The following is a 20201-nucleotide window of genomic DNA, read 5'->3' on the forward strand; positions in this document are numbered from 1 at the left end:
CTGGCAGGTGGTGACATCAATGGCTTGGGTGAAATTTGGGGCCAATTCCAGGCATGGCCATTGTCCTATAAAAAAGGAACCCATTCTCCTTAAATTCGGTACAATAGGGATGCATTACCGACACATGTCAGTTTTTCTATGATATCACCTTGGTACATTTCAAAAGTGTCCATACTGCCATATTATATTAAGACATTCTCTACTGTAAAAAAAACTAAATCCTGTCAAATGAATGGTTTATAGAGGGAGAAGTATATATTAATGACCTCTCCATAACCTCTCTGATTTTTTCCAAAATTGGTCATTTTTATTGAATTAGACCTCAGTAATCAGGAGATCTCTCAGTTTAAATGAAGCATTTGTCAGCACCAAGACTAAGAGTGTATCTCATCCGTCCCGCCTCCAGTATCACAATGCCAAATAGGTCCTTTCCAAGAACAACCCCAATCTTCTATTTGAAATATAAATTCATTATCACATCAAACTTTTGACCTGGGGTCAAGACCTGGGGTAAACCACTTCACTGTTGGACAGAGATGGGTATAGTAGACGATTCTGACGTGCTGATCATCGTCGCCTGGTTTTCCGAGAAGTGTCAGTGACGTCACATCTGTGGAGGTTTAGTTTCACTTGGAAAGTTGCCGTGGGTGGTTGTGCGATAGTTTCAGTGATCGATTTATTTGTTTCTGCTTCCTAAAATCTCGTCGAAATGCCGGACAATAATGACAATAGCAATGGGAAGACATTTAAAGAAAGGAAAAGTTTCTGTAAGTATCCGCAGAATTATTAGATGCACTTTTCTACCTCACTCTTTTCATACAATGTATTTCCTTATCATACACCTCTAGTATGCGCACGTGTGTTTAAAGGGAAAGTCAGCAATCAGCTGATCCTGCCGATCCATAAGTGTTCCACGTGTGTCTTCCTAAGTGTAGGGCACATATTCACAACTTATAAATGGGGCCTTTTTTATCACAGGAGGTGGGGAGGGTACCCTGTTACCTCTCCGAAATCAAAGTTGTCACACATGCTCCTCCCCTTGCATAGTGTATGAAGGTTTTACCACGGAATAAAGCTCATGTTTTCTCTGTATCTTCAGGTACCCGAAAAGAAGAAGTTGCAGGAATCCGAGCAAAATTTCCAACAAAAGTTCCAGTAAGTAGTTTGACCTTTTTTGGAATATTGGAATGGGGGATAACCACATGATAGGGACCCTGACATAAAGTCCCTGCTGTGCCTTAGAATAATGTCCATACGTTTCTGACCATTATAATTGACATGATGTTGTATGTAGGCCAAGCTGTCAGACCCAAAAACTATGTGCTAGAACAGGTTCATGCTCTACTCCAGTCTTTGTGTTTCTAAGAAAAAATTTCGACCCCTACATGAGTTCGGGGTATCCAGGAACTAAATGTATAATCCTTAATTTGTTAAGGGCTATTCTCAAGTTCAAATGAAGAATGGTTCTATTTGTTATACCCAAGTGCTATAGAAAGGACGTACTGGTATGGGTCTACACTGCTTAGATATTAACATCACTTTGATTGAGGTCAACTCCGGAAACTATCGCAGACGAACCTCACTTGGCCTCCAAGAAAACCTTGTGTAGGCCTAGGGGTGAAATGGACTCCTCAATGTCTTTGACAGTCCTTGATAGTTTGCCTGTTTTTCTATTTGCAGGTCATAGTAGAACGATACCACAAAGAAACACAGCTTCCGATTTTAGACAAAACAAAATTTTTAGTGCCACAAGAACTCACAATGTCACAGTTCGTCACGATAATCAGGTAAGAATCATGGGAGATGTGATGTGAAATTTTATTAAATACCTCCATTGGGTTTTTCAGTTACTCATGGTGTGGGGGGGGGGGGTTACAATAGTGTTGTGTAGATTTACAAATTCATTGCAACATCGTTATCACTTTCGAGAAAATGTAAGCCTTTATTTTGATGATTTATTAGTCAGAAAATTTATTTTAAACCTTTACTTTTGAAGTGAATAGGCCTAAGACTTCCTTAAAATTAGTCATATTCGTGTTCTTATTATTGATAATGTAGGCCTCCCACTAGTACTTGATTCAATTCAAGAACAGTATTGGTATTAATATTATAATGATAGATGTCTGCCTGGGCTTATAAGGTGTTGTATTGCCTTCTCTTTGAGACTACTCTAAGATATATGTATGATCTAGAGCAGAACCTACGTGGAATGACCTCAAAATAACCCTGTGATTATTTGTCACCCAGGCAAGAAATATTTGAGTTATATTTTATTTCTGTTGGATATCAGAGATTCCCCTGTTTGTACTTGTAAGGAATAGATCATGTGGGTACTTGCTCACTGTCTTAGTCACTTAAATCAATAGTCCATTCATTCATGCTATATGTCAACGTCATTTGGGGCTCTGGAGGGCAAACTACTGCTGGTGACCACTGAACATTAGTATATGTATGTATGCAGTGTAGTTTTGCATAATATTTCTCCTGGGAACTTATCTCATGTATGATCACTCGGCATGTAATAACCTGCACTTTGTTGATTCAGCCTGTGCAACATGAACAAGTCAGGGCATTATTGCTTGCGTGGATTATTATAAAATCCACAAATATGGTGTTTTTAGTAGAATCAGCAGAGTCATACACTGTTGGTAGAATCAAATAAATTATGGTATGATATTGACAGTATGATTAATGTAGACTTATTGGAGAATCTTCAAGCTCCTGCTTACATGTGTATTCAAAAAGCAACCGTAGAGCAGGTTGAAGTATTGTAAGGAGTAATACCTTTTTTGTACACTTCTTTTTTTGAAAAATTGGACAGTCATATTTGACTTGTTTTTTTGATAGGCCAACTATTAATATAACAGTCACTTAAATCTAACTTTCAAGATGTTTTTTTTAATCTTGTAAAACTTATGAAGAAAAAGTTATCTGGTTACAAGGTCTGTTTTTTAAACTTTTACAATAGAACTTATTGTATGAAGTACAAGAATGAAGGTATATTCATTGATCTTCATTGTATCACTATCAGAGTCTCAAGGTTAGAATAACAAACTTGTTCAGTTTGTCTGGTGGGCTAGCCAGGTCAAGTATTTAAGAAAGGCATCAGTTGATCTCAATGACATGAATGAATCAGAATAACAGAAAAAGTTGATATACTAAATCATTAAAAATATAATTCAGGATGTGACAATGGGCAGGTCAATTAGGCCTGCTGGTTGTTGATTGGTTGTTCTACAAGGATACAGTCATGTAAGCTGTCCTAGCTTTTGATATATCACTAAGTTTTTGTTTGTCTTGTCACAATGTCACAATGTCATGCAGCATGATCTGACAGCAGTGGTCTCCACTCCAAATTTCTTTGACTGGGTGCTGTAAACATATTTGAACACAGTTTGGACTTTTCAGCATTGACCAGGTTGTCAGCAAAATCTGTCCAGTTGCTCGAATAGAAATAAAACATTTGGCCTACTGGTACCAACTCCATGAATCTGTCCAGGTGCCAAAATGTTTGTCTGGTAGCTAAAGAGAATTGTCCTTTGATGGTTGCGCCGCAACAACTTTTATATCATTTGAATCATTTCTGTGCCACATGTTCTGTGTACGAGCATGTCTCTGCAATAAATGCTGACAAAGATATCCAATCAATGGGTTATCATGGTTTTCAGTTGTTGCCATTCATTCACAATGGGACATCTGTGCTCTTGGTCTGATCATTATGACGTCATGTCATCTCGCACAATGACCCCACTTGTTGATTTCATTCCGATTGTCCTCGGGCAGCCAATTAGAGGAATTTTATGTGAGACAGTCCTTCTTGGTTATGATCTGTTGTCGTGATTGTCGATTTGAAATGACTGACGTCACAATATCTCGTCTTTTTGTGAATGAAACATATTTTCACAGCATAAAAAAGATGTGGCCAAGTAATACATCGACTTGATGAATGGATGATGTCTACAACTTCTGTGAACTAACCACATTCATGATCCATGCTGGGCCTAGGGCAACACTGTAACGTGCTCTGACTGACCTCCCTTGCTGGGATTTATGACAGCGAGGAGGGATGATTAGATCAACAGGGACAAAGGGGTGTCGTTTGAATCATGTCCCGTTTGGCTTTGTCTTTGATCATTAAAAGGATGACTGTACTCATTCATTTGGTCAGTTGAGTTCTGACCTTGGTGTTGGCTAGACAAACAGCTTACTGGATAAGACTTCGAGCTTATCTTGAAAGTAGATAATAGAGTAAAAACTATTGTTTTATCAGAAGATATGATATGTAAAAATAATAAGATGCATATTATAACTCGTCATTTCACAGATAGAGATAGTCCTAAATAGCCATCAGTGGTCTCTGAACCTAATGTGCTTTTCTACTCACCTGATCGACAGTTGTGATTGAAAAGCAACTGCTGATGGTTCAGAGCAGTAACTCTGGGGAAAAGATACTTATCTTCAGTAGAAATAGGAAAACATGTTCTGTATGGTTGGTGCAATTAAGTAAAGGAGGGTAAATCACCCACTAACAAGTTGACATTTATTTATTGGACAATTGTGTGTCCAATGTCTCTTTCAATCATAAATGTCACATTTGATTGATAATTTATCCTGTTCAAGAACCTGTTGAACTTATTTGTGCAGTTTGTTTGTTCGTACACTCATTTGTATTTCATTAATGAAAAAGGTCCAAAAAAGTGCAGGACTATTAAATCCTCTGGTATGAATCAGGGAGGCAGTTAAGTTGGCCCCTTATAAGATTCTAACCCCTTTTTTTAAACAAAAGACACAATAATGTTGAAATCTCTCAGGGGTAGTGACGGTATGCACCAGAATGGTGAGATATGTGCCTGATAGTGATAAATACACAATGCAAGAAAGTGTGTTTTTACCAAAAACTATCGATGATAACACATAATGGCTAGATACATTGTAGTACTGTCTATGATAACACTTAATGGCTAGATACATTGTAGTTAGACAGTACCAGGCCGAGATCACTTTACCTGAAAAAAAAATGTTCGAAAGCACATTTAAATATAGCCAGAATCAAATTCTGATCCGGTCTGAAATTACCAGGTCAAATACATGTCTGAAGGTCAAGTGATGGCCTCGGATGGAAAACAGGATGTTTTTGAGGCACGATAAATCATCAGGGCCTGTCATTGAAAAATAAGAAAAAGCCTTGTAATGTCCTGGTCATTTCCTATTCTAACTAGTTTGTCATCGTTTAGAGAACTTGTCATTTGTTTAGTTACACCTTACTTATTCTCATTTCTTTTGTTGTTTGTCAAGAGGGTGTTAAGTGTTTTAAGTATTATTAATGAGTACATAAAATGAATACTTGTGTTTTGGAGCTCTATACAAACATTAATACTGATCTTGTTTCCTCTCTTTCTCATTCTAGGAATCGAATGTCTCTCAATGCCAATCAAGCTTTTTACCTTATCGTAAACAACAAAAGTGTAGCAAGTATGTCAACAACGTTAGCGGAGGTTTACAAGGATGACCGTGATGAGGACGGGTTTCTTTATATGACTTATGCATCACAAGAAATGTTTGGTTGACCGAAAAAGATTTGGACAAATTTGTGCATTCAGCGATTGGAACAAATGTGGATGGAAAGGATCTCGTATGTTTGTGTATGATCGTCATACGTACACTTTGACAGAAAGTGATGCATCCTTGTAATTTATTTCGTGGAGGGTTTTTGTCAAGTTTTTATCCGTCTTCTCTGTCGTCGGTGAAGCGGCGATGGAAAATCCTAAATCTGCTGGTCATGTTCAGTTCAATCCCATGTTGAACTTAAACCTGGTCTGTAATGAGAAGCCATTCATTGTGGAGGTCACAGGTTGTGACATGGATCGAGAGAACGCTGCATGGTTCTGGAAAAAAAGATTGAGAGGCAATTTCCCTGATAAACGTGTCGGGTTGAATTCATGTCAGTTGGACATTGTCAATGCAAAATACTCTGCTTCTGATTCATTTCAGTTTCTTTTTGTGAAAGAAAATGAATAATGTGCAATAAGGGGTTGGGATAAGGTAGCTTCTGTATTAGTGTATCAAACATTATACAGTGGAACCTCCCTTAGCAGACTCCTCTCTACTAAGGACAACCTCTCTATTAAGGACACTACTTTTGGTTCAAAATTTGTTGTTTCCATTCGATTTGACCGCTCTAATCAGGACACCTCTCTATTAAAGACAGCGCTTGTCAGTCCCGAGGCTGTCCTTAATAGAGAGGTTCTACTCTGCCAAGATTTTGGTCAACATTTATGTTGTAGCAACATTGCTGACTGGAGGTTGCAGTGACGCGCCAGTGACACAAATTTATGGATGATCATTGTGAATTTGGACTGCATATTCTGTCTTATTCTGCCATTGAATGTAGTTGAAATAAAAAAAGGATGATTAGATAATAATTGTTCATAACACTGGCAATATTTTGACTGTGCAGGGATTAAATTTATCATATCTAATGCCTTTAAGCCAGGCTAATACTGATACAAACTAGATATTGATAACCTTATAACAGGTTGGGTCATTTTTAGTTGGAAAAAACTTGCAGTTAGAGTGTATTTTGACTCCTAGCAGTTCTGGCATAGAACTGTCACTTGCTTTGGTGAAGACTACATACTTGTTACATGTATGTGATTTGGTCATGTCATCATCAAACCTGGGGGCTGGGGGGGGGGGGTCTGGGGAGTGTTATAGTGTATCCATCCGGCCATTGACTTTTGTCTGCTATGAATGACTTATTTAAAAACAGACAGAACGCCATGGTTGCAAGTGTGAGAATGAATTCACCTTGTTCAAATACGTCAAGAGGTTTTCAGCTGGGGATACAATTCATTTGTTGTCATGTACCCTAAGTTTGTAGAAACATACTATGGCTAATATTTATAAAGACTAGTAAGTGCTTTTACTACAGTTTTCTACAGAGATGGCTAGTGTAAATGTACATGAAGTTTAAAGTAAAAGTATGTACTAGTCTTTTATAAATATCAGTCATTGTGAGGAATAGATATTCTGTATGTGTACTCTAGGCCTGATACTGTATGTTGCAATGCTTTGAAATGCATGTAAATCCTATTGATTTCTTGGTTTCATTCTGTATCTAAAGCCCTGAAGCTCTTGAGCAGGTGTTGAATATTAGGATATGTAAATGTTCTCACTTCCCTCCACTTCAGGACCACAATTGGTGTGATCTACATAATGTAAGTTGATAGTAGAATGTTCCCCAGAGAAAATTTACCATCCTGTTGTTCGGTAACTGTAAGGGCATGGCTATAGATACCAATGGTCATTGATTTCATCTATAGAATATTTTGCTCTGTAGATCCTTCTTCCTGGAAACAGACTAAGTAAATTGTCATCTTTTATGAACTGCAAATCATTTGTTATTTCTGCCTTCTGATTATGACCATTGCTGTTTCAATTGACAACTGGGCTGAAACATGCACATGTAAACCTGCACCAATGACCTGATCGATTTTTAAAACCAATGGCTGAATCATCGGCCTGTTTTGAAACGCAGATGTGCCATCAATCATCTGACCCTGAGTCATCTGAGGTGGCCTGGAATTTGTATTTTTTTTATTTCTTGGATAATGTGGAGGTTTTGCAGGCATACTTTTTATGTTCATTATTTCCTATTTGGAATTGTAACAATTGCAGATCTAGGAAATAAACCCATAACTGAGTCAATAAAATTATAGGTGAATCTGTTCATTCCAGTGGAAAGAGCGGGTTTTGGTTAAAAAATTAATCACTCACACACAGCAATCCATTTGTGCCTTAGACAAAACCGTGGAGAAGTAACATGTAAGCTTGCAAAAACGCCCGTATATTCTGTATAAAAGTTTGTTTTAACAATGAAAATATGAATTTGGTACGGAGGGGACCATCCACTATATAAGTAGTCAATGATAGTTGTCTTGAGATTGTTCGGTTTTGTTCTTTAAATCAAAGACATCTGAATCCGTTTTATTGTTTTCATTATTTCAATTGCAATGAGTTTAGATATTCTAGTTCATTTGTCATCAGTTCATCACAGTTCAATATTTTTATTTATTTACAACTTTGTTCAAACTACCTTTGTCAGATGTAGGGTGTACTGTTCAATCGGTCAGGAGCTGTCACCACTTTCTTGGTGGCAGCATAATGGGTGATATGAATAAAGACTAGTAAATGCTTTTACTTCAGTTTTGTACAGAAAGGCCTAGTGTAAATGTACATGGGGTTTTCAGTAAAAGCAATTGCTAGTCTTTATTCATATCACCCAATGTCTGAAACGGCTCCTGACTGGTTTAACAGTAGTGTAGCCTCAAGACTGACTTCTTAGCAGGGGGTCTTGGTTAATTTTCATGTCTTTATTATATCATATGGCTATTTTGTGTTTAGAAATATGTGTAAAATCAGATGTATGCTACCTTCAAGTTAAATCACATTTTCTCTTTTGAAATCACATTTTGCTGGAGTTATACTATTAAAAAGAATGATACATGAGAGTATCATCCAGGCTCCCTCTGCTTTGTATCACTAATTTCTCATATACAAAGAAGCAGTCTTGTAATATCAAACACTTGGTGGGTCAAGGCCATAGGTATAGGCCAGACTGTGCATTGGGGATTGTGAATGCAAGGTATAATAAAATTCTTCTTCACTTGCGCAATTGGGGCTTAAGTGACTGATTTCAATTGTAAAGTAACGTGAAACTTCTCAAACAATTGAGTTTGATTTCGTCATGGACGGGTCATAGCACGATCATTGTTAGGGGTCAAGTGTGTCCTGGAAAACATCCTTAATCCAAATGTCACCTTAAATTATCTTGCTGACCCGAGATGTTCCACTTTGACTTTTTACCTTTGACATTATAATGAGTCGCTGATCACTGACGACAAATAAGTTCATTTGAGGGCAGGCATTTCAAAACTATAGTTTCACTTTTGTGTGGACCTGTAAGGTTACATATCTGAAAATCATTGCAGGCCACAATTAGCCTGTTCTTCACCAAATGTAATGGAGATGAAATCTGAGAAAGATGTCTTTGTAAATGATAATTGGACATTTCCAAACGCAGAATGAAACTGCTATGAGCTTGAGGTATGTGCTGAAACATTTTGACACAAATGGTATTGGCAGCTACAAAGGTGGAGGGGGGGGCCTTCATTATGGCCATAAAATGTGATAGATGGATGGTGTACAAAGTCAAGAAAAATGTCAATGAATCACTTCCAGTATTTTTCCCAATCAATTGTTTCATTATCTGGCACAGCCTGATATCGGATTTACTGACCGTAAATCAAGCCTGCATTGAAAGCCCAGGCCTGCTCTACAACACATGATGCACAGGATTGCAGCCTTTATGTTTAACAACAGTCGTCTAAATCCACAGTGTGATCTGTATTGTTTCATATTGATCATGTTCAGGTGATTGTAGTATTGTAGTAATGATGATAGCGCCATATGTGCAGTATTTATCAATGGGTGGGAACGATGTTATGGAGAGTAGACCAACAAGAATTTTTCTCAATGAAAAAAGGGTATGATAAGGGGGTGAATAAATCATGTAACTGAACAATTGGATGATATTAGTATTACAAACTGTGATAAATGAATGTCATGTACTTTATTAAGTCCCATGTCAATAAATAAAGTATTTTCTTACAAGTATAACTTTCGTTCTTTCACTTCCATCTATAGTATCATGCTGACCTCCCTCAATTCCACATATAAGAGCAACACTATAACCCATTTTTAAGTGTTGAAACTCCTCATGGTAAGTAAGAACCTGATGGAATAGATAATTCGAGCGCAAGTGGAGAAAGCCAACCATCAGTCCCTGAAGGTGGAATACGAGCGTAACAGCTGCCAGCAGTTTGTAGACTCCGTGGGCAGTCCATTGCGTCATCCTAATTGGGTACCGGGCGACAGGACGAGGCCGGTCCAGTGCGTCCGGATTGTACCTGTGTGACGGTCGTCCTGGGTTGCTCACTACTCGTGGCGAAATTTAATGTGCTATTACTATGGTTTTACAGTCTCCTTTTAATCTATCTAGAGACCGATAGTCATCCTGATCGCTACTCTTCGTGCCCATCTGTAGTGCAGCCGCCGAGGTTGCGGTACGGGCTGTGACGGAATCGCGGACAATGTTATACCTTGTCTGATTGTGACGCAAATTTCGGACTTCCTGCACGTTTAATAAACAAAATTTTAAAAAACAAATGCAAATTCTTATACAGCACTTTGTATGTTTAATATTCTTGAAGTTCTTTACATTAGTTGCCAAGTCCGAGCTGAAACATTTCAGTACAACTCAGATGAGCTGATTAATCAGCACTACAAGCTGAGCATTTCAGACTGCTACCCATTGAAAGACCTGGGTGGAGTTTGGCAAGGACCTGCCTAGAGTCTCACGCTGACATTGGGGATCGAACGAGGAACCTCTTGAAAACTAGTCAGAGGCTCGAGCATGCACAACACCACCACCGCGGCTCCTTGTGTTGGACTGTTGTTGTCCAAGTTTAAGGTACAACCAGTACAGTCCGTCTCAACCAGTCCGTCTCAACCTGTGGCTCGGAGCGACATGCGACTTGTTTCGTCATGTCGGGTCACATTTACCTAATGCGGGTGGTACACCACGTATGTACAGACTGTTTTCACCTTCATTGCTGATGTTAATGATAGGCCTAAATAGGCTAATGAAGAAAGACTTTTAAATTGTTTCATGAAAGTCTTGTTTCCAGTATATTGGATGAGAAATGCACGTGGTGTCTATTGCTGATGTTAAATAGGCTAAGAAACAATAAAATTGTTTCATAAAAAATTGTTTCTTAAGCAAGCAGGTCGATCATGCCTGGAGATGAGGAGCAGAAACATCAAAGTCTATTGTTCCATATGCAATGAGGTCGATCATTGCCTCCAGTATTAATTCCCGATTGCATGGAGAACAGTAGCACAAACAAATCATGGGAATGCAATGAGGTCGATATTTCATTTGCAGTTCCCAATGTAATTGGGTCGGTTGAATTGAGAACAAGTTACAGACGGGATCAGCAGGGATAACAAATTATGTCGGTTGCATATATAGATGTTGCTGGAGCAGCTGCATGCACTACACGGGTGGCATGAGTTGTTAACGGGTTCTGAACTCCTGTAACTATGCGCCTCTGCGCCTTGACCTATCAATTGCTTTTTAGTTTCTATAGCTGTACATCTTGATCTGTCGATGGTTTCTTTATTGTTTATATCACCATGCATCCTTTTGAAAGACTCTGCTCTATAACCAAATCATGGATCAGAGCAAAAAGTTCTTTCCCATGTGGCTAGCCACTTTATGTATCCGAAACAAACACCCGGCCACGACACTGGTGCCGCAGTCGACGTGATGGTTTTTCTCCTGTATGAATATCAACATTGCCGATTGCGTACGAGGTTCAGATTTTATGATGTCGTTCAATCAATCGTACAGGAGAGTCATGAGGACCCGAGGACAATGCTTTTTTGCTGTTGGTATGCAGGCAAGAACCGCGTGGTTTCGATCTCGTTTGTGATCTGGTGTCAGACTCACTAACCGATTGCCAGTTTGAACATAGTCTATAGATTATGGCCTCGTTTGCCTCATTCTTTAAACTATATGTGTCGGCACTTACGACCCGTACGAAAGACAATCAGGGTTTCCCTTGCTAAGTCTACGAGAGGAAGATAAATACTAGAATTGGCAAATGTATTAAAGTGAATTGATGAGCACACCACCTGGCCACTCCTGGGTGCGACCAGTCTTTCAAAATTCATTTGAAAGACTCTGGTGCGACCAACACAGCCATAGGTGGAATGAAAGGGAAGATGGGGATTGCCATATGGGGTGTTACAGTTTGAATGACATGTTCATTATATGTAGGGTAAAATATGGCTGACAAGTCCTGTTCCAGTTTAAGATTCCTTTCCCGCCTGGAGGTAAATTAGATACACATTGTCTCCAAGGGTAGAGGACGAAATAAGGAGAGATGTGTCCAAGAACGACTACTCTGAATCGGGTATGATCGTGGACTGACGTTGTTGTCAGAGCAGGATCTGTTCACTGCGTGGGTTTGTTGGAGCTGGCGTCAGTCTATTGCGGACGAGACGACGAGACGGGTTGCGACATTGTTGTGACGTCACTAGGTTGTGACGTGTCGTCCCGGCAAAAGGTGGTTGTTAGGGGGTGATGCACATGGTCACTGGTTGCTAGCCTGCACACGTTAGTGGAAATTCACGGTTTCGGCGTCTCGACACAAGAAGATGATGTACATACACGGGGGTCATGGGTGAATGACAGGAAGGTCTGTGCAGTGACAATCGAACCTGCTGCGACTGGCTGTGGAGACAGCAAGTCCAAGAGACAAATGGTGTGTGACTGGTTGTATATGTCCTGGACGTGACGTGGCTGCGAATAGAGCCGGAGGTGTCGAGACGGATACAGTATCTACACGACGCTCTAGTGCACCCTAGTCACTGGGGGGGGGGGGGGGGGGGGGGGGGGGGGGGGGGGGGGGGTGGTGTGTCCCCCTTCCAGGAAGAGAGGTATTGACACCCTGATCTAGTTGGATGTCGGGGGTGGGACCAATAGTCCCTGGCCGCATCCCCTGAGGAGGGGGCAGTTTCGCCCTTAATATGTAAAGAGCAGGCTCTAGTGAACTGTATGTCCTAGCAGACGATTTTTAAATACATGATGTCCAACACCCGCACTTCAGTGGCGACGGTGTGAATAAATCTACTTGTGTGAATGGTCAATGGCTCATGACGTCAATCATAAAGTCCCTCTTTATCTGTGTCGTGGCGCTCCATCGGCATTTCCACCATCACTCGATGACGTCACCAGAGCAATCGACGTCTCGTTCGCGGCATTTCTCATTCGCAGAACAGACACCTGCCATTGATATAGCCTGATGGCTGCTAGCTAGCTGATCGTGGTGGGAAAAAAACACGATTTGACCAGCCATAACTCTCAGCTAGACAGGCGGAGCAGAATAAGCTATCAATTCATCTGAGCGCACCCAACGTACGCGAAAACGGACCACTTTCAATCGCTCGGTGCGCAAACTTGAACTTGAATTTAAAAAAATTGGCCATGTGTGAATACTACTGGCTATAAATTTCAACAATCATGTTACGTCACGTAGACTCGTTTAAAAATACCACAAAAGCCAAGTTTCCGCGCAGTTATGTCACTTGTTGTCCGACTCCTGTTCATCCGACCGTGACCTCAGTATTTGACCAATCAGCTTTAAATCGTGAGCATTTTCGTGTATGGGTCAATGAATTTGATTGAAAATCACAATTTGAATAGATGAGTGGTTTGGTAACCTCTCTGACGTAACGTACTCAATACGGGGCGTTGAATTTGGCTGTGCTCCTGGTCTGACAGACCGGTTTTGGGAACACAAGCGTTCAGTTGTGTCGACGCCAAGTCGAAGCACTGGTTCAACATTGGTGAGTTCAGCCTGATTTCTTCACAACTTTTTCTCCCCAAATTTTGCGACTATTGTCTGATACAATGTACATGTACAATCTTATCTTATCATTTTCATTTCTTGCAGACGCCAGACACGTTGTCCTGTCCAGCACACCCAATGCTGCCCAACCGGTTTATCACAAGATACGACGTGAACACCACCATGGTGAGTTATTTTTCTCTATCGAAACTTCCTTGATCACACATACATGTATTCTTTTGAAACTTCTCATCTCTGCAGCAGTGGCGGATCCAAAAATTTGGTAAAGAAGCGGGGGGGGGGGGGGGCGCTGCCCCACCAATGAGAACTCATGATAGAGCCGAAGGTGCAATCCTGAAAATGAGGGGGAGGGTTCTTGAGGAGAGGTGCCCTAATGCAAGTATCAATTCGTGTCTTGTACCCCCCCCCCCCCCCCCTCCTCAAGGGTACGACACCTTATCACCCTATAACGACATCTTAAGGCTCAAGCATAACCCTTTTTTCACCAATGCTACTTTTTCTTTCGTCAAGACATCACCATCAACAATATATCAGTTATCACCGTCATATAAAGTAACCGAACTAATTTTACTGGGTAAGGCTGTATGTTCGACAAGACATCGACACATTAGCATCCTTATTCTTTCCAGCTTCGCCAAATTTTCACTAAAGGAAAAATAAATACTACTCAAGCATCGGCAAAGATTAGTGGTGATAGCTTAACTACCCTTGAGGAGGGGGGGGGGGGGGGCGGGGGGTACAAGAAACGAATTGATACTTGCATAAAATATCAAAGAGGGATGACTCATGCGGGACCCCTAAATCCGCCACTGCTGTTCTGAATATTTCCACACTCGGCTCAGCTGACCTTTGAATGGAGGACACTGTTAGCCGATACCCTATCTATGGTACTATATCGTTCTGGCAGCAAGAAAATGAGACGATCGGTCATGTCTGCCATGTTTGATGACGTCACACGCCACGTGCTTGGCGCAATGTGTCCCGTGCTCATAACACATTCTATCTCTGAACCAATCAGTTTTTGATATTGTGATATGTGATATGTATGATGAGGGCCTTGACCGGATCAGAAAGATAAGGCATACAATCGAAGTAGTTCAGAGACATTTACATGAAGACATGGCAGAAATTACCAATCGTCTCGGTGATCACTAAATCCTAAAGGCTAGAGGGAGGTAATTATGGTCTCCACCGCCCGACCCGATGACGTCATTGGAGATCATATAATTACCTCCCTCTAGCCTTTAGGATTTAGTGATCACCAATCGTCTCGTTTCACCTCTGTGCTGCCAACTGTGCGACAATCGAGGATCAATCGGAGATCAGCATCCCAGAGCTTTGATAAACCCTGCCAGTTGTTCCCAGGCTTGTGTTATGAAATGACCATGGTTTAGTGATAGGCCTACCCCCTCTTGTATTCAGTGGTATTAAATGGACAACTGTGGCATGAAATATGGTGGTTTTTCGTACAAAAATGGCTTCCAGTAGAACCGTGACTTCTCAGTCCAAGCAGGAAAATTGAAATACATCATTGAACTGCAATAAACAGTGCACAAAAACTGGGTGTAACCTTAGGCCTGCCTGAATTTCACAGGTCATGTCCAAAACTGCCTCGCACACTGGCGAAAATCGTCATTTGAGATAAGTGGCGGCGCATGGTGACAAGCAGAGGTATTATCCTCCTGGCCAGGGAAATCCCACGCCCAGGTTGTCCCTTTAAAGCTGACATGCATGCATAAAAACCCTAACGGCCAAAATAGAAAAGACGGAAAGGATGAAGTGGCGAGGGTTCCGAGTTCGAACCCGCTCGAGGAATATTTTTTTATTTTTTTATTTCTCTGTGACCTGACTCGTCAATGAACTTGTGTTTGTGCAGTCAAGTGAGACCTGTCGCTGGGTGTCTTATCATGTTTCAAGTGCAGTTTGTCTTTTGGTGGTCGGGCGTTTGTGTTTTCTATCTTTGTCGTTTGGGTTTTTACGCATGCATGTCAGCTAATTAAGTATGTTTTCGCGTGGTCACGAAGATGATAAATGTGAATAATGACACCAATGCATTGGCCCTGCGGTCACGTGGTGGCTTTCAAAGATATTCTTGTGCCGTCGGTAGGAAGCTGCTGAAAGCTGTAGCAAACCAGCAGCAAACAAAAGACTTAGGCCACTTAAAATCTCTTTCGGGAGCAGTAATAATCTCGTCACCATTGGGTTTTACCTATAGCTCCTATACAAGTATAAAGATGGTGTGCGAAGATAAATGTCGGCCATTTTGTTACCATTTTAATATCTAACTGTATGCGCCTGCTTAATCGCCCGCCCGCGAATTCTTTTTCCTGAACCTTTCGGGCAGTGCAGTGTACATTTGTACACAGGTTCTCAGCCAATCAGAATCCGATAAATCTGTGTCGTCATCGGGGCGTCATCGTGAAATTTAGAAGTAAGCTTGTATTGTTTTGTGCTTGTCAATCAAATTTGAAGCATACAGTATCAAAATATACTGGGGGAAGACCATACACACGAGGCAGTTTTGAAAGACAAGTCTCATTGCAGAGAAACATATTCCTACTGGAGGAAGAACATTCACATGAGACAAGTCTCATTGTATATTCATGCTCAATATGATATCTGAAGGACTATTCCTTGGATCTTGGAGATGGGCTATTGTTATGGTCCTTTCTGTAGGTATGTTGCAGGCAACAGAAATAACTAAAATCTCTAAAATCTAAATAACGGGAAAAGAAACGCGTTATAAAAATAAAATATAAAGAGTAAAAAAGAAAAAGAAAAATGTTGTCCACAACCGGATTCGAACTCACGACCTTTGGATCGAACATCGTATTCTACCATTTCTGACGAGCGCTCTACCAACTGCTCTAAAGTTTCTAAGACTTCTGACGTCATGTATTTGTCGAAATCTGATTGGCTGAAAGTCCCTGTACAAATGCACACAATAGTGCCCAAATGGTTCAGGAAAAAAAATCGTTACCCGCCCTTTTCAGATAGACAGTTAGCCCATCTATCACTTCGATCTATCTACCGTAGCTGTCATGGCCAATACTTTTTCTTTCAGAAGCCCCGACGTCCTTTGAACTTTCAAGAAATGGTTGGGTTTGGTCAAGGGACTGGTATTGGATCTGATATATTATCATTGTTGTCACACCTTTTCGCTAGATATGAGGTCTTGAAAATGCTTGGTATTGCTCCTTGTGAGGTGTTACCCAACGTTAATGACGCCTGTCTGTATAAGTGGTACATACTTGACACCTATGGCGAAGGATGAGCCAGTTATTTTCGAGTTTGTACTTTGGGTGCATCTCGTTCCTCGGGTTGCATTGCGCCCGCGACCCCATAGGAGTTCCTGGTCTTGTCTCTTCGCCCCCAACCCCGATTAACTCTATGTACCGTGAACGAATGCTCATCAGGTCGACAGTTATTTGACGACGTAAATCCATCCATATCAACTGGCGCTGCGGCTGCGCTCAATAGACTCCGTTGGGGAGTCTGAGCCTGATAGGGTGTACCAGTCCAGCCGGTTATGTACGGTTGGTATGCTCTATGATATGGATCTCCAGCCACCTGTCAGCTAGGGGCAGACCCCAGTGTCTCAACCCTGGGTCTCAGAGGCGGTAACTTCTAGTCAGGCAGCGCGCTATGTCTGGTTAGGCGACATGGGTTACCAGGGGCATCCACAGCCAAAATGGTTTGCACATGGAGGTCATCGCGACCGACTTGTGAGGGGGAAGAAGTGATGTCCATGGCGGTTTCAAATTGATCTGACGACCCCCGCGTCTTCTGGACAGGGAGGGGTTCATGTGGCCAAATCCTGTCAGCTAAATCCTATCGTTAGCATCGTTCGCGGTACATGGAAACCAAGGGCATGGAACCCTTTTTTGTCTTGGTTTAATTTCTCTGAGGATTTCAATGATGATATATATATTTAGATCCACAGGTATAGTCTGAACATTTTAAGTTTTTTTCGAGCATTGTTAAAAGTTGAGAGAATAAATTTCTTCTTTGGACGTGTTTTTTTTTTACCAGAATGACAATCAAAAAGTTTGTCACTGGAGAATTTCCCCATCCCCCACCCCAGCCCTAGAATAATATACAGACTAAATAGTATCTCTTGGACTGTACTGGTAATATAGGTCAGTCACGAAGAATAGAATGATATTGGACTGTACTGGTAATAGAGGTCAGTCAAAAAAAGAAATATATATTGGACTGGACTGGTAATATAGGTCAGTCACGAAAAATGAAATCTATATTGGACTGTACTGGTAATATAGGTCGGTCACGAAGAATAGAATGATATTGGTCTGTACTGGTAATAGAGGTCAGTCAAAAAAAGAAATATATATTGGACTGTACTGGTAATATAGGTCAGTCACGAAAATATCTGAAAGTCTGTGCCCCATTGTTGACGAATACAATATCGTGAGGACTTTATCAATAGTCACGGTCCCTGGCCCCTCCCACATAAAAATCATTAGCAAGGTCACTGCAGGCAATAGCTTCAGCATCGTTATTGTATAAACATGTCTTAAACATTATAAACGGCCCTATTTGTGGGGTAACATTGGGTTCTTGCTGGGGTAATGATGTCCATGTCAGATTCTGCGTTTTGTGGACTTGTAAATCAGTCCAGCAGTGACATTGCGTTTTGTGGACATGAAAGTCTGTCCCGCAGTACCAAGTTTCACTCCAGCAATTACCAATAAGACCTGCACGTGACCTTAAAGTAAATAGCTATGCAAGTGTGGTCGAGACAAAACGCGATGTATCCATTGGAAGAAGGAAATCTGCGAAGAGTAGCTGGAACTGTCTGTCCAGCTCTCGTTTATTAAACAATGGGCGATTTGAAAGACGTCTCCTGAACAGATCGCCCATTGTTCACTGAAACAGCATTCGAATTGTCTCCAATTTTTTCAGGTGGATTGCTCCATCTCGTGTGGTTTCGCTGTCCCGTCCCAAGAATCGAGCCAACGCGACCGAGGCCACTTCTGAGAGATAAATATTCAGGATGCCAGATTTGTGGAACACAATTGAGGTAAATGAGATAAAATTCGATAAGCTGGCTACAGTTGATGAAATGAGGCTTTAGGTCCGTCATCATGTGACTGATATTGGGACAAACCCGAGGCAGGTTGACCACCATTGCCTGACAATTCAATTTAATTGATTCATCTTATTAGTGCCAATGAGGCTGTCACAGACATAAACATGTGTATAGACATATTACTGATATGCTATAATAGAAGATTTTTAAAAAAAAACGTCATGAAAAATGATCAAATACTTCAAATTCTTAAATTGTATATTTCAATGTTTCTTGGTATCTAAATCTTTCCTTTCTATTCCAGGCCAGTAGTCAAGAGCCATGATCAGGGAACAGCAGTTCCCAACGGAATTGACCCTTTTCTTGATGTAATTCATGCTGTTGGCTCAGAATGGGTTGACACTCACCGGTTTTCGACCTTGAAAATTAAACATCGAACAGTGTACTCTTTGTTAAAAGTGAACCTTGCAAAATATGTGCTTATTCCTGAAATCAATAGCACTTCATCTATGTACTCGCTGATCCAGAATATTGCTCTTTCGTGTTCCCTTTTCAATGTGGCAATCCATTTATCGCATCTGAGCTATTTCACAGCACAAGAAGTGCAACATTACAACAATGGAGCTATTTCTTGATCACAGCAAAAATGTGTTTCTACGTTGTTTTACTCAAATGGTGCATGGATGAGCCTTATTGACATATTTGTTTTCAAGAGGAATTGGTTGTAGGTTTTCTTTCTTTTTTCTTAAGGCAGGCCTAATTTAACAGAAGGCCTATATTTTAGGTAGGATATTATTTATACTATAGGCCCATATCAGTTTTGAGATCAATTTCCTCTTGAAGACAATAAACGTCAATCGAGTCTCTGCACCATTTTGATTGGGCGGTTTTGGGCTAAAATACAGTACAAGAGAATGCTCCATTGGTGTTAACAGAATATGTCATTGTTTTGGTCAGCAATCAGTTCTTGCCACCTTGAAAGCGGTCACGGTTAATTACGACTTGTACATTGTTCAATTGTTATTATGCTATTGTCACTATTGTCACTATTGTCATTTGCCTTTGCCCCCCCCCCCCCCCCAACCTTATCGACACTCGCAGTGCACCACCCTCCATCCCATGCCCCGCATGCGCACTGACCGAACATCTGATCCCTTGACACGCTTGCTCAAGCGGCTCAAGCGGCGTCAGTAGTATCAACCTTGTGTTATTGTATTCCAAGTTTTGCATTATTCATATGTATGTACTTGCCAAATAAATGTTGTCATATCATAAACTTCGTCTCTTGTCATTCGGTCAATAAGTGTGAGGATCACTCCCAACAAGTTCGATTAACACACTACACTATCTTCACGTGCAACAATTTACGGTCAGCCTTTTCTGATTCCGCATGCATGCCGGCCACTTATTCTCAGTTTTGTAGTATATATTATATACTTGCCCAATAAAAGTTGCCATATCATCAGGCTTTGTCTCTTGTCCTTCGGTCTCTCAGCGTGGGACACTCTCGAAAAGTTAGATTTATGCACTTACCAAACGATACCAAATGCACCTTCCTCACCAAAATACCTCACGCCTGCGGACAGGGACGAAATAGCCCATAGTCTGTACCGTAACTTAATTTGCATCCCGTTTCAATCCAGAATAACATATCA

At 40.9% G+C, this 20201-nt stretch overlaps 2 protein-coding genes across 2 annotated transcripts; both read left to right on the forward strand.

Annotated features, from left to right (window-relative positions):
* The first annotated feature begins 643 nt into the window (after positions 1-643).
* On the forward strand, positions 644-9672 carry LOC135484208 (microtubule-associated proteins 1A/1B light chain 3C-like). The gene is made up of 4 exons (XM_064765448.1): positions 644-767; positions 1100-1155; positions 1681-1787; positions 5408-9672. Exons 1-4 carry the CDS (start codon positions 710-712, stop codon positions 5565-5567), a joined length of 381 nt encoding a protein of 126 aa, XP_064621518.1. The 5' UTR covers positions 644-709; the 3' UTR covers positions 5568-9672.
* A 3743-nt stretch (positions 9673-13415) lies between these two features.
* LOC135485080 (uncharacterized) lies at positions 13416-19372 on the forward strand. The gene is made up of 5 exons (XM_064766811.1): positions 13416-13473; positions 13581-13661; positions 16561-16615; positions 18420-18537; positions 18851-19372. The coding sequence occupies exons 2-5, from the start codon at positions 13614-13616 to the stop codon at positions 19179-19181; spliced, it is 552 nt and encodes a 183-aa protein (XP_064622881.1). The 5' UTR covers positions 13416-13473; positions 13581-13613; the 3' UTR covers positions 19182-19372.
* Positions 19373-20201: the final 829 nt, after the last annotated feature.

Source organism: Lineus longissimus, chromosome 3 (assembly GCF_910592395.1).
Source record: "Lineus longissimus chromosome 3, tnLinLong1.2, whole genome shotgun sequence".
Lineage (NCBI taxonomy): Eukaryota > Metazoa > Nemertea > Pilidiophora > Heteronemertea > Lineidae > Lineus > Lineus longissimus.

Coding starts and splice junctions, on each gene's coding strand:
- LOC135484208 (XM_064765448.1), top strand. CDS start 710: ATGCCGGACAATAATGACAATAGCAATGGGAAGACATTTAAAGAAAGG. Junction 768..1,099: donor TAAAGAAAGGAAAAGTTTCT/GTAAGTATCCGC, acceptor CTGTATCTTCAG/GTACCCGAAAAGAAGAAGTT. Junction 1,156..1,680: donor AATTTCCAACAAAAGTTCCA/GTAAGTAGTTTG, acceptor TTCTATTTGCAG/GTCATAGTAGAACGATACCA.
- LOC135485080 (XM_064766811.1), top strand. CDS start 13,614: ATGCTGCCCAACCGGTTTATCACAAGATACGACGTGAACACCACCATG. Junction 13,662..16,560: donor ACGACGTGAACACCACCATG/GTGAGTTATTTT, acceptor TTTTTCTTTCAG/AAGCCCCGACGTCCTTTGAA. Junction 18,538..18,850: donor ATTTGTGGAACACAATTGAG/GTAAATGAGATA, acceptor TTTCTATTCCAG/GCCAGTAGTCAAGAGCCATG.